The sequence below is a fragment of the Microtus pennsylvanicus genome, chromosome 4 (genome assembly GCF_037038515.1).
Source record: "Microtus pennsylvanicus isolate mMicPen1 chromosome 4, mMicPen1.hap1, whole genome shotgun sequence".
Taxonomy (NCBI): Eukaryota; Metazoa; Chordata; class Mammalia; order Rodentia; family Cricetidae; genus Microtus; species Microtus pennsylvanicus.
This window is the reverse complement of record NC_134582.1, coordinates 132,133,708-132,146,581: the sequence shown is the minus strand read 5'-3', so window position 1 is coordinate 132,146,581 and position 12,874 is coordinate 132,133,708. Positions and strand designations below refer to the sequence as shown.

General features: G+C 35.1%; 1 protein-coding gene across 1 annotated transcript in view; it reads right to left on the bottom strand.

Annotated features, from left to right (window-relative positions):
- Positions 1-12,874, bottom strand: part of Stam (signal transducing adaptor molecule) — a 55,367-nt gene that overhangs the window by 16,725 nt on the left and 25,768 nt on the right. Inside the window, exons 3-9 of the mRNA XM_075970532.1 lie at positions 12,195-12,270; positions 12,018-12,113; positions 9,985-10,131; positions 5,233-5,323; positions 4,676-4,868; positions 3,244-3,338; positions 508-596 (exon numbers count right to left, since the gene is read on the bottom strand). Coding sequence (XP_075826647.1) covers positions 508-596; positions 3,244-3,338; positions 4,676-4,868; positions 5,233-5,323; positions 9,985-10,131; positions 12,018-12,113; positions 12,195-12,270 — 787 coding nt within the window. The remainder of the gene's footprint in view (positions 1-507; positions 597-3,243; positions 3,339-4,675; positions 4,869-5,232; positions 5,324-9,984; positions 10,132-12,017; positions 12,114-12,194; positions 12,271-12,874) is intronic.

Here is a 12,874-nt window from a genome sequence, read left to right as displayed (position 1 = left end):
ACTGTAAATCTCCCTTCTGTTCAACAATTTCACAGTACCTATTAACATGAAAAACACATAGATCCTTCAGTTTGGAAGTTCCACTCCTGGATATCTAAGCTAAGAAAAGCAAATTAAATGTTAACAACAAAACAAAAAAAATCACTATAATACTGTTTGTGATAGCAATTAAAATTGGAAACTGCCTACATTTCCAATAATCAAATACATCAATATAGATCCAATCTATAAAATACTAGACAGAAATCTGCATTCAACCTTACATTATTCCCTCTCTATAGCACCAAGATCAATTCAGAGATTCACATAAGCTACACTAATGTTCAACTATTGAACAGTATCATCAACCCTTAGCAGGATAAATAACAAGATCTTAGGAAGGTAAAAATAGAACTAAAAAAGTTATAACAACATTATACACTTTGTCTCTACTATTAACATTTTCATAACAAGAAAACAATCCAGCTTCTATACAAAGAGTTCCCTGTTAACAGGAAAATCACTCACCTCATCGATAAAGGCCGGTTCTGGTTCTGGCTCTATTGTCTCTACCTGAACATCATCACTGAATTGTACTGTCTTCTTCTCTGTTTTGACTTGAAAAAAAAAGAAAAACCATAAAAATTATATTCTCCTTAAAATAAATCTAAAAGTTTAAGTCCTAATAGAGAACATGGACTTTAGAGACTCAATATAAGGCAGAGCTGAATGGAAGCTGTCCTAGAACACGACAGAACACTACTTGATAAAATTGTCTAAATTTTCTATTTTTTTCTTGCAAAGATCTTTGTTTCCTATAAGCAATCTTACTAAAAATAAGTTATGCTTCTGAAATAAAAACCTACTTCAGGATTCAATAAATTTCTACAAAAATAAAGCTTAATACTGGCATAAATAAATTCTGTAATCTAAAACAATTCTTTTGTTTTTAAAGATTTATTTTATTATGTATACAATGTTCCTTTTGCATGTACACCTCTATGCCAGAAGAGGGCACCAGACCTCATTACAGATGGTTATGAGCCATTATGTGGTTGCTGGGAATTGAACTCGGGACTTCTGGAAGAACAGCTAGTGTTCTTAACCTCTGAGCCATCTCTCCAGCCCAACAATTCTTTTAAAATGACCTGACAATTCAAAAGAAAATTTTTTTTTGATAGCAACACCACATTGCTAAAATAATGAACTGGAAAATCATGTATGTCCTGTGGCATACCACTAGGCTAGCTACCCAGAGAGTAAGCGGTCTCAGCAGGAATTTACACAGGCCAGCACATAAGCCTGATTTTCTACATTCACTGTACTCCAAAGAGAAACATGGTAAGATTCGGCAAACAACTGGCCTTAACAGATTTCTCTTCCTCACCAAAGCAATCTTCAACTTCAAATAACACCAAAAAGTATAGACAGTTCTAGAGAATGATTATCTTTTCTGGATTTTTGGTCCTTGCATCGATCAGGTCAATAAAACATGAAAATGTCAGTAATAAAAATGAAAAGGGAGATGTCACAGTAGGAGAAATTATGGACAGAAATAATTATTCATTACACGCCTCAAAGTGCTTGATGGAGTATTAATTTGCTCTGATTAATTTGAATTTCCAAATCAATCCTATATGGTATACTTATTATAATAAAGTAGTTAGAAAACAATCAATTGGAAAGGCCGGACTTGAATGTCAACTGGTCTTGTCTTTTAACTTCCTACTGTAATCTGGCTTGTGACTCGACTGTGAAAAGTTGTTGTTGTCATGTGTTACAGGCTTTGGTATTGCCTGTTTAATTGGAAATATAAGAAACATGCTCATTCCATTCAAGTCACCATAAAGCCACATTCTACATATCAAAAAAACAGAACACAAGTGGCTGACTCACTTTCCCATGGGGAAAGAGACATCTGTTATAGACATTCTGCTTGTTATCATGCACTATTATCAAGTAGAAAGCCGGGACAACTCTGCATTCATTGGCTCTTACCCAAAAGAAAACACATGACAGACTTCACAGAACTGATAATGCATAAGTTTGCAGTCCCTTTTCTCATAGGAACTGATACCAAATATATATGATATACAAAATATGAATATGCTATTTACATATACAATGGCATATTTTCAAAATAACTCTGTCTCCAAAATAAAATGAGAATCTATGTGACAGATAAAGTGAATTTGGCTTCTACTTCCTATAAAAGACTGATACTACAGGGATCCTAGCATGTTTTCTAAATCTGAGGTCTATTATTACATTACATAGATTCCTATCCTCCTGTTTCTCTTACATTGTCCAAAGTGAAACATGCAAGAATTAGAAAACTCACACTACAGTTGCATCGTTATATGAAAGATAAAGATGAAATAGCTACATAGCAAGCATGAGTGAGATCTAGGCTCTCATTCTGAACACACACACACACACACACACCAAAACCCAACGAATACCTACAGCTGATCAGACTATTAAAAAAGAGAACATACCACGCAAGGCCATTCAAATAGGCTTACATGGGCTTTTTAATGCTTTTTTTTTTAAGTTATATAGACATGCCTGTCTGTGTTTTAGATTATGTGCATGTAACTGCAGGTACTTGAGAAGGGCAGAAGCTTTGGAACCCCTGGAGCTCAAAGTTAAAGGTAGTTTTAAGTCACTCAGTGTGAGTTCTGGGAAATGAACTTGGATTCCCCCAGCCATCTCTCCAGTCCCCAAGTTTATGCATTTCTTGAGTTCCAATAATTATTTTAGCTCTAGCAAGTGTGTTAAAAGAATATCAAGATCTGACTCTACAAAAGTAAAAAGAAAAGTCAGTAGCTATGAGAGAAAACCATTTCATTAAAGATCTATAATTTCTGACTTGCTGTTAAAGACTTTTCTTCATTCCTAACACATATATCTGCCATGTAGTTTATGGCAAATACATAGAACAAAAACTGGCAGAAATAGTGCTTTAATTCTTAGAATGTTTCTGATAAGGATTTTATCTTATTTATTTGCTTGCTCTTAGAGACAAGGTGTCATGTAGCTCAGGATGGCCTTCACTTCATTGTGTAGCAGTTACTCCTCCACATACTGGGACTGCAGGAGAATTGAGACTACAAGCATGCACCACCACCATACATAGCTTGGAATTTTATTATTTAAAACACTTAGAGGCAAAAATGTTTAAGATTTGCCTATAAAGCTTATTTTACTCAACTTTCATCAAGAAGACTAAGGATTACCATCAACAGACCAACAAGTACTTACTCATTTCTGGTTCAGCAGTGAGATCTGCAGTCACAAAATTAGAAGGGAAAAGCCCTATGCCTTGATGGGTTTCACCTTTCCACCAGTTGGGATCACTAAGACAAACAAAAAAAAAAAGAATGCTTTACCAGGAGACCTATTTCTGTAAGACTTTACTGTTCATAGTATTTAACTTGCATTATCACCAGACTGGAATCCAACTCAATCATCAATCTAATAAAGGAAATAGCAGTCTATATTCACAAACAGGAAGCAAACAGTTTCAATGGCATCATCAATTAGTGTGAGGTTCTGATACAAAGAGAAAATGAATTCCACCAACAAAACAAAAGTTTTTGAAGCCACAGTTCTTTCCCTCAGAAGGTCAATAAATTCTCTGAGAAGCTAATAAAAACTATGAACTCTCCCCCTTTGGGTAAAAAAGATGTCATTAGGCTTAAGATCATCAGTGTCTGGTGATGCCTTGGGCTCTTTCTAGTAAGATGTGGACGTGGACTCTTGGACCACATTTCCATCCCTACACCACTACTCTTCCATGCATACACTAATAGGGACTGGTTTCTTCTTCCACCCTGACACATACAACAGATGATGCCACGTACAAAACCTGAAACAGAACTGTCTCCAGTGCTCACTATACAGAAAGTCAGCAAGTATGTTATAAATCCTTTTCCCAAAAAATGAATGATGCAACTCCAGCTAAACAGCTCTAAATTTACCTTATTTTGGCTTCTTCATGAAAATATTAAAATATACTGAATGTCTGTCTTCCTAAAATTCACATGCTGAAATCAGAAGGGGTATCTTTGAAAAGTGATTAATTCTGTAACCTTATAAAAAAAGATTTCCAATTGTTTCTTTGCTTGTTCTGCCACATACAATACCAAAGTGAACACACAGCTATGTCTGAACCTGAAAGGGCCCAAACCATGTGCCAAATCTGACAGATCTTGGACTTTTCAATCTCAGAACTCTGTTGTTTAATGGTATTTGGCAACACTAAAGACTAAAGCAACAAAAACTTGAAAAACTTATGCTGTGCAGCTCTTCCCCCATGACACCATAAGCATGAAACTATTATATTTACATGATCTATGGTTCTGTATGGATACTATCAATAGATCATGTACTTCCTTCAAATCAATCCACCATACTTTCTGAAACTTTAACCTTTTACAAGATTTAACAATTACTAAATGGAACAAAAAATAAACAGAAAATAACAGATTTCCCAAACAATTTAAGTAACATAAATGAGGCAAAAATTAGACTAAAAAATGAATCAATATAGTAGTATGAGGCAAGCTTGCTAACCATCATCTAAAATATCTAGTCAATACTTTGGTAAATAATTATACTCAATAAAATATTATTAAAATAAGGGTTTATAGAATATATTTTCTCAAGTATTTAATGTATAAGTAACCATTACCTGTCATCAAGAACTGTAATAAGTTCTCCAGCTTTAAAAGTAAGTTCATTATCCTCAGCAGCTTCAAAGTCATATATAGCACGAACTTTTCTACCTTCATGTTGGTGGTTAGTTAAGAGATTAGATGTGCTTGGATACAAAGAGGAAAGGGTAGCTGACTGCTGTCTTTGCTCTTTGAGAGACAACTCAATTGCTGTAAAACAATGAGATTTTAAAGACCTCAAATATGAATACAGCCAATAAAACACTGAAAGTATCATTTTTCAATAGTGAACAGGAGACTAGTGCATATCCTCATACAATAACAAAATCATTAGACACTATATACATTTACCCATCACTGAAAGAATAAAAATAACTTCAAAATATTGACATTTTTTATTGAAAAATTGCAATTTAAATTATTCTGAGTAATAAAATGACAAACTTCATTTAAAAAATAAAGCAGCTCTGCTTCATCTGAAGCCATCTCCTTAATCTATAAATTGCTAGGAAACTCTATTCAGTCAGAGACCTATCTTCTTCACTCCCTCCCAGGACTTACAAACTACACTCACCTTTTGCTAAATCTTCTTCTTCCTTTTTGTTAGCCACAGTGCCAGGGTCTTTGGCTACCAGGGCTGGGCTTGCTTTCGCTTGTTCGGCAGCCTAACATACATGTAAAAGTAAAGACAAGGAGTGAGAGTCATTCTCAAAGAGTCTATGGATACCTAACCTAAAACCTTGTAAGACCCGCCTCATTAGTCTACTACAGACTTCTCAAGAAGACAGACAACCAGTCTGGAAGGCCTTCCACCTGAAAGAGGAAGGAACATCAGAAATGGGAAAATGAAAAGCAACTGGACAGGTTGATAGACAATCTGCATTTTCTCAGATTAATATAAAGACGATAAACTAAAAAACAATGTGCGGGTCAGAAAAGAAATAAAAACAGTATTTTATAATTTTAGAAGGATTTCAGAACTAGAAGAGAGGTCAGTCAGGAAAGGAAAGTAAGGGAATATTTTAAAAACAAACACTCTGGAGAATTCTGTAATTGTACTTTACTGTTTCCTTTCAGGTGAAAAGGCAGAAAGTAATGTATAAATGAACTCATATTTATAAAAACAACTGAGAATGTTCCCCTCCCCCGAAATGGGGTTTCTCTGTGTAGTCTTGGCTGTTCTGGAACAAACTGTAGAGCAGACTTGTTTGAACTCACAGAGATCCTCTTGCCTTTGCCTCCTAAATGCTGCGATTAAATGTGTGTGCAACCATGGCCCAGACAAATAAAATCTTAAAACGGCATTTTATAAACAAGAATACAAGCAACTTCGATAGTGTCATGTTGACAATTATATCATAAACAAGGCAATGTTTAGATAGAAATATGTGCTAATTCACATGTCTAGAATTAGAAGCTTCTAAGTTTCATGGCCTTTTAGGCTATCCATTCACTCAATGCAGATCAGAATGTAGCCTATTTTGCAAGTTTCCAGAAGGTAATAGTGGTTCCTGAGCAGACTACACACAGCAACTTCTACACCCATGGTTCATATTGGCTTCTATTTATAATGTTCCCCTTGGTTCACGGTGCTCCACCACTGTTTTTTGTCCCTACTAAGTTCCAACTTGATAGTAAGTAGCTAATGAATCACTTTCTCAAAGAAAAAAAATCCTAAACCCTTAGTTAAACATTCTTTGTGACCTCTGGTACTTGAACAAGGTTTTGGAACAAGCTAATATAAAATGGGTGATACAAGCTGAATGCTGGGTGTGGTAGCACATGCTTTTAGTCCCAACACTCAGGAGGCAGAGGCAGGTGAGTCTCTGTGAGTTCAAGGCCAGCCTGATCTACAGAGCAAGTTCCAGGACAGTCAAGGTTACCCTGAAAAACTTTGCCTCGAAAAACAAACAAACAAATAAATAATCACAAGTTGAAGAATCAGGCAAATGTAAGATTGACATCTACCATGCTTTCTAGTCACATGAGTTAGCTCTGCAATAAAGTAAGGATATAAGAATATCTGCTTCTCATGGGTGCATTACAACAAATTTAGAAGCCCAGGTTAGCATGTATAGCTTCTAAAATCAGTTGAGAGAAGGTTCAATCTGAGTTCAAAGCAGAAGTATGACATTTATATAGAGGGGTTCACCATAATGTATATAGAGGTGATTCATATGAAAACTACAAGAAATGTTGAGACAGGGAGTAAATGAAATAGCAAATGATATAGCACTAACTTGATTACAAATCAATAAAGAAATCACTGCAATCAATTAAGAAAAGTGGAATAAGAATTTTTCACATTATCATATGTACAGTACTCAGAACAATAGCTGACACACAGCAAGGGGCAGTAAATCTCAGTTTCTAGTGTAACTGAGTTTTCTGCCTCTTCCACCAGACTATAGTCCAGGGAATGTGTCTCACTCTTTCTTGTATAATACAAGGCAAACAGTCACCATAACAACAAAACATAGCTGTAGATTTGTCACACTGTATTGTACACTATCAGATGCCTAAGCAGTTTTTCCTAGTTCCATATATTCATTTAAACACAACTTTTGCCACTCTTAATTCTGACCCATATCATCTACGTAGAATCTTAGATTCTGTCGTGACTAGTATACATGTCTACAAGTTAGAAGTGTACTTAGTCAGACAGTCTTTATCATTTATATAATTTTCTTTTCATTATTTGCTGACTTAAAACACACAAGCTGCTATTTTATACTCTTGGATGAAACCATCTACCAACTCTGAGGGAAGTACAGAAAGAAGTCGTATGAAGAACCACGTTTCTAAACTGTGTGCTCTGCAGCTCTCAAGAGGGACATTGACCACCCGAGATACTCATCATTAACTAGTCAGCATAACTAGTCATCATTAACTAGCCAGCATGGCAGCAGTTCTAGTGCTCTACTACTATGTCAAGACCTAACAGGCCTGTGCAGCATGAGTCAGGTGTGAAATATGATTTCCACAACATGTTTACATCATTTTCTTCTGTCTTTGAATAAAAAAAAAACAAATAAATCTTTATATATTCAGAGGCTTTTATTAAGTCTGCTGATAAAAATCTAGCCTCATGAAACTGCAGCAAGACCTTTAGTAGCTAAGTAGCTTTAAAGTCTAGAGCAGACTCTGCAGTTGGACCTGTATCATTTGTTTTTCATTAAAAAGAGTTTTATAATTTCTAAGGACAAGCTTTTCAGAAACAATTTACTTTCTATGCAATTTTCTGTAGCTGAAAGATAATTAGAATAAAAATGTTTTTGCATATATCTATATAAAAAGTTTTAAGTATCAAGTCTTCCACATCTGAAATAATGTGAACAAGAGAATAATGTAATTTCTATACCAATCATTAATAAATGCTCTTGGCAGTGACCACTACACTTCTTGCTCCATGAAGCCTGATCTAAACAGAAGTGCATCTAGTAAATGCTATCAGAAAGCAGGCAAGAGCAGGTAGTGTAAAAAAAGACAATGAACTGAATTATCTAGTGGTGTCTTTCCTGCAGCCACTCTCAGAATCAGATCTCTCATGTGTAAACAAAGGGATTACATTAGAGGACCCCTGAAGCTGCTCCTGCAACTATCTAACATTCTAGACTAATGAACGAGGCTCCTCGTGAAATACATCACTACCGTTTCCTTCTTTTACAAGGGCAATTCCATCTATGGAATCAGAAGTGTTTGCATTTGCACTGAAGGCTGTGGTCTGGAGTAGTGCTTCTCATCTCCATGTGCACAGTGAAAAGCACCCAGGGATCTTACTAAATGGAGACAATGAGTCCACAGGTGTGGAGGGACACCTCAGAGGCTGGAGTCCTGATAATCTCCCAAGAGATCGTGATGATGACGGTCAATGAATCACATTTGGAACAACAAGCTCATGAGGAGGGATAGAAAATGCAATTTTACTAAGTTGTAGTGATATTTTATTTTTATTTTAATAAATAAAGTTTGCGTGAAGATCAGAGAGTTAAAAAATAGCCACACTGGTCGGCCATGTATACCAGTCAGTGGTGGCACACACTTTTATTCCCAATAGTCACACTAGTTAGCTATAAAGCCAGGTGGTGGTGGTGTAATCACAGCACTAGAGAGGAATATAAGACAGGAGAAGACAGGTCTCAACTCAGTTTCATTCTGAAGATTCCTCGAGGTAGGATGGCCATTTCAGTCTGAGGTAGAGGTAAGAGCCAGTGGCTGGCTGCTTTGTTTCTCTGGTTGAACCCCAATATCTTTCTCTGGGTTTTTATTAATTGTATTACACTAAGTCAGCTCTCTATCTCTCCAGTGCATCTACTTTTTGATAGACATTGTTTCTACTGCCAAGGAATTCATAGTACCTTGGATTGTTTTGTACAAAAATCATTAATTTAAAAATTTCAAGATTATTAATAAAATCCAGCTATCAATTATGAATGAATATTAAGACATATCAACATAAACTTAATTTAAAAAAACTAGTTTATTAAGCAAAAAGAAATTAATCCACTTGCTTCTTTTCTCTCCTGGATATTTTTCTTGGTCTTCACATCTAAAGAGCACTCAAATAAAATGAAAATGCCTTGTGAAGAAAATCTAGATAGCTCTAGACAAAAGTATACAATTGACTCCTGAATGTGGTCAACAGTCAGAAGGTAAGCTCTTCAAAGAAAGGATTGTTTGCTTTATGGCTTCACATAATTTGTCAGAATTTGTTCCAATCCATACAGCAGGAAAAGAGAATATACAAAATTATTATGCATACATCCTTAAGGACTGGCTACCTAGACTAGAAAAGACATATAAAAGATGTCCCTTGACTTTTTTACCGTATGACACGAATCAGAAATCCATTGCATTACACAGAAAGTTGTGTGTGCCAAAGGAAATCTACCCCTGCGCCAATGATATCTTTTACAGGGAAAGCAAGACTCAGGATCTACCTAGCTCTTGTTTCATTTGATTCTTGTCCCATTGGCCTCTCCTATCTCCTAATTTAAATAAAGGTATTAATAAATTCCTCAATAAAAAGATATTTTTAAGCTATCATTCTTTGTAGATAACAGTATTAAGAGCATTTAACAAGACTGTCCATTGTTACCTAATCTAATATAATTTGTTGTAGTAAAACTAAATAAAGAATTTAAATTACAAAATATTAAACCAACTCCTTTTTGAAGGAGAGGCATTGGGAAAAAAGAGCCTAAAGCATACTAATATCCTACTATAAACCACTCTACCGCAGTCAACTTTAACTATAAATGAAAACTAGAGAAAAATTAAGACAAAGCTACTTTAGAAGAAAAAAATGAACAGCAGCACAAAATACCTGAGAGCCAATAGCTGGGAATGTAACACCTTGTTCCTTAAGGTTCTTAATCATTGCCGATATCAGACTAAGCTGTGGATCATTCTTAAATTCATCTGTCCATTCAACCATGAGAGCCTTTAATTTTTCACATACTTTAGGATGACCCTAAGGAACAGGAAAAAAAAAAAAAGAAGAAAAAATATAAAACTTCTAAAGTGTTACAGATCTCTTTTAAAATCACAAATTGTCCTTCTATAAGAGATGCCCTTTTAAGTATAAATATATACATTTCCTAAAGCAATAGACTACACTTATGAAAATAAGAAAATAGTTAACATCTATAAATCAACAACATTACTTTCATACCATGAAAAACAATAAAAGATACCTACATCTCACTCCAAAACTGAAACACTGAATGTGTAATAAACTTACTTTGGAGTTGGAAGGGCACGTCTTTTCAGTGTAACTTACAACTTTATATGCTTTATACACCAGCACAACAAAGAAAAATAACTTATTTTGCATTGCTATTTATATTTAAAAAAACTGCAAGGAGAGAATAAACTTTATTCCTTTCAGTTCTCCCATGACTCTTAGCTGAGGTCTGGGTGAAGCACACTACGTACTAATTATCTTAGGAGCTCCCTTTCTTCCAAAGTGCACCTCCCTTGAGGAAGAGCTAAACACATTTAAAGTTCTCTCTCTATATGTTTCTGTCTTTCCAGACAGCTGTTTATAATGCTCTGTAATTTTTTCCTGCATCTTAATTAAAATTACAGAAAATATGATAGCAAACTATCTTCTTAAACAATCATTCCTTTTACTGGACATTCAGAACATTGGAAAGCGTGTTCATCCATTAGTTAAAAAACAATTGTGATTCACTACAACAGCAAAGGGAATCATGATTGAGACCTATAAAATTTTTATTTCCTTTCACATTTCTGTGCAAGTTTTTTTCCTACTAAAACTCAGAAGCATTCATACTTCACAATGGCCTTTCTCTCGACATACAATACCAAATAGTTTAAGCCAGAAATAATTACTTCTAGAACATGAAATTTTTACTAGAAAGACTGTTACTTTTCTATTTTTAGACTCCTTGAATTATGCACTGAATTTTTTCTGATATGCAGTATTATAGTTCACAGCTCTCTTGCTTTCTTTGTCCAGATAAAAACAAACATATACCTATATGACCAGAACAGCTACATGTTTTCCTCTATAGACTTGAAAATAAGCCAGACTTGTTTAAATTCTTGGCTGAAATACTAAGGATCAAATATGTGGTTAAACACACAGAATCCACCCTGGCCTTGAGCAATTTCTTCAAGTCCATAGTGTGATCATCCTATAATTTTCTAACCAGGCACCTTCATTATAGACATATCTGAAGAGACTATCTCTTTTCTACCATGTCCATCACGAGGACTCTGCTGTTCTTAGTATCTAAGTTCCACTAACAAGTGCTATGTGCTGACACTCCTGGAATTGAGTGCTTCTTAGTTTGGAATCACAATGGGCCCAGTCTTGGCTTAGGGTCAATCCCTAGTAAGAACTTCTCTATCTACAGGTCTGGCCCAACAGAACAGTCATTTAATAGGAAAACCCTGTGATGGTCAGTCAGGTAGTGTCCCTGTTCACATAAGACGAACATTCAACAGGACTTTAAATTCTGGCAGTTTCTTCTGAAGAATTCTATATTTTGTGTAAAAAATAAAATGGTACCAAAAAAGTGCCTAAAGTAGATTGGTAGTATTTCATTACATATATAGGAATGTATGTTTTCTTCTCAGATGAAAGGATAGAAGGACACTGAATCTATTTTAATGTGGTTTGCAAAAGAACCAACACTAAAATTTATGTGGATTTGTAGTCTTTTCAAGGAAACAGACATACAGAAACACAGCTCTTATTTATAATCTAGAAACACATACACACATATACACAGACACACAAATTCTTTGGAATTTAAAATGGGAAGAACTTAACAATAAAATACACCAAAAAAGAAGGCTTCCTTGATTTCTGGACATAACGTCCCTTACCTTATTTAATACGTTGCTTACTTCACTAGCAAAATCTCTTGAACATACTTCTAAGTGAAAAATTTTGCCACAGTTTGATACACATGCTCCTAGAAGCTATAAGCATAAAGTTAAAATTAAAAGGGTTCAATGATGAAAGACAATTAAGCAGTGCTTACTTAAAATGAACCGACTTACAGTTAGAGCTTGCATAGCAACATGGGGGTCTTTATGGTTCACTCTTCTCATAACAGAACGAAGACAGTCTTTAGGTCTAAAAAATGAGAAATTTAACAATTAATAATAAATCTAGCTCTCTCCACTTAAGTGTATAAAAGGGGAAATACTATAAAAGAGTTAGATTATTAATGACATCTGAAAACTATATTCTAGTTCCTTTAAAATTTCCAAGGTATCATCATGTTCTCTTGCTTAGTAGATACAGATGAGGCATTTCAAGCTAATTCTGCATTAAAAATTGTGGGTAACAATATTAATCTGAACAAACTGAACCTGATAGAAGAGAAAGTGGGAAGTAGTCTACAACACATGGGCACAGAAGAGTAATTCCTACGTATAACCCCAGTAGCACAGACAATGAGAGCAACATTGAATAAATGGGGCCTCCTAAAACTGAGAAGCTTCTGTAAAGCAAAGGACACTGTCATTAAGACAAAAAGGCAACCTACTGATTGGGAGAAGATCTTCACCAACCCCGTAACAGACAAAGGTCTGATCGACAAAATATATAAAGAACTCAAGAAACTAGACGTTAAAATGCTAATTAACCCAATTAAAAAATGGGGCACTGAACTGAACAGAGAATTCTCAACAGAATAAGTTCAAATGGCCAAAAGACACTTAAGGTCACGCTCAAC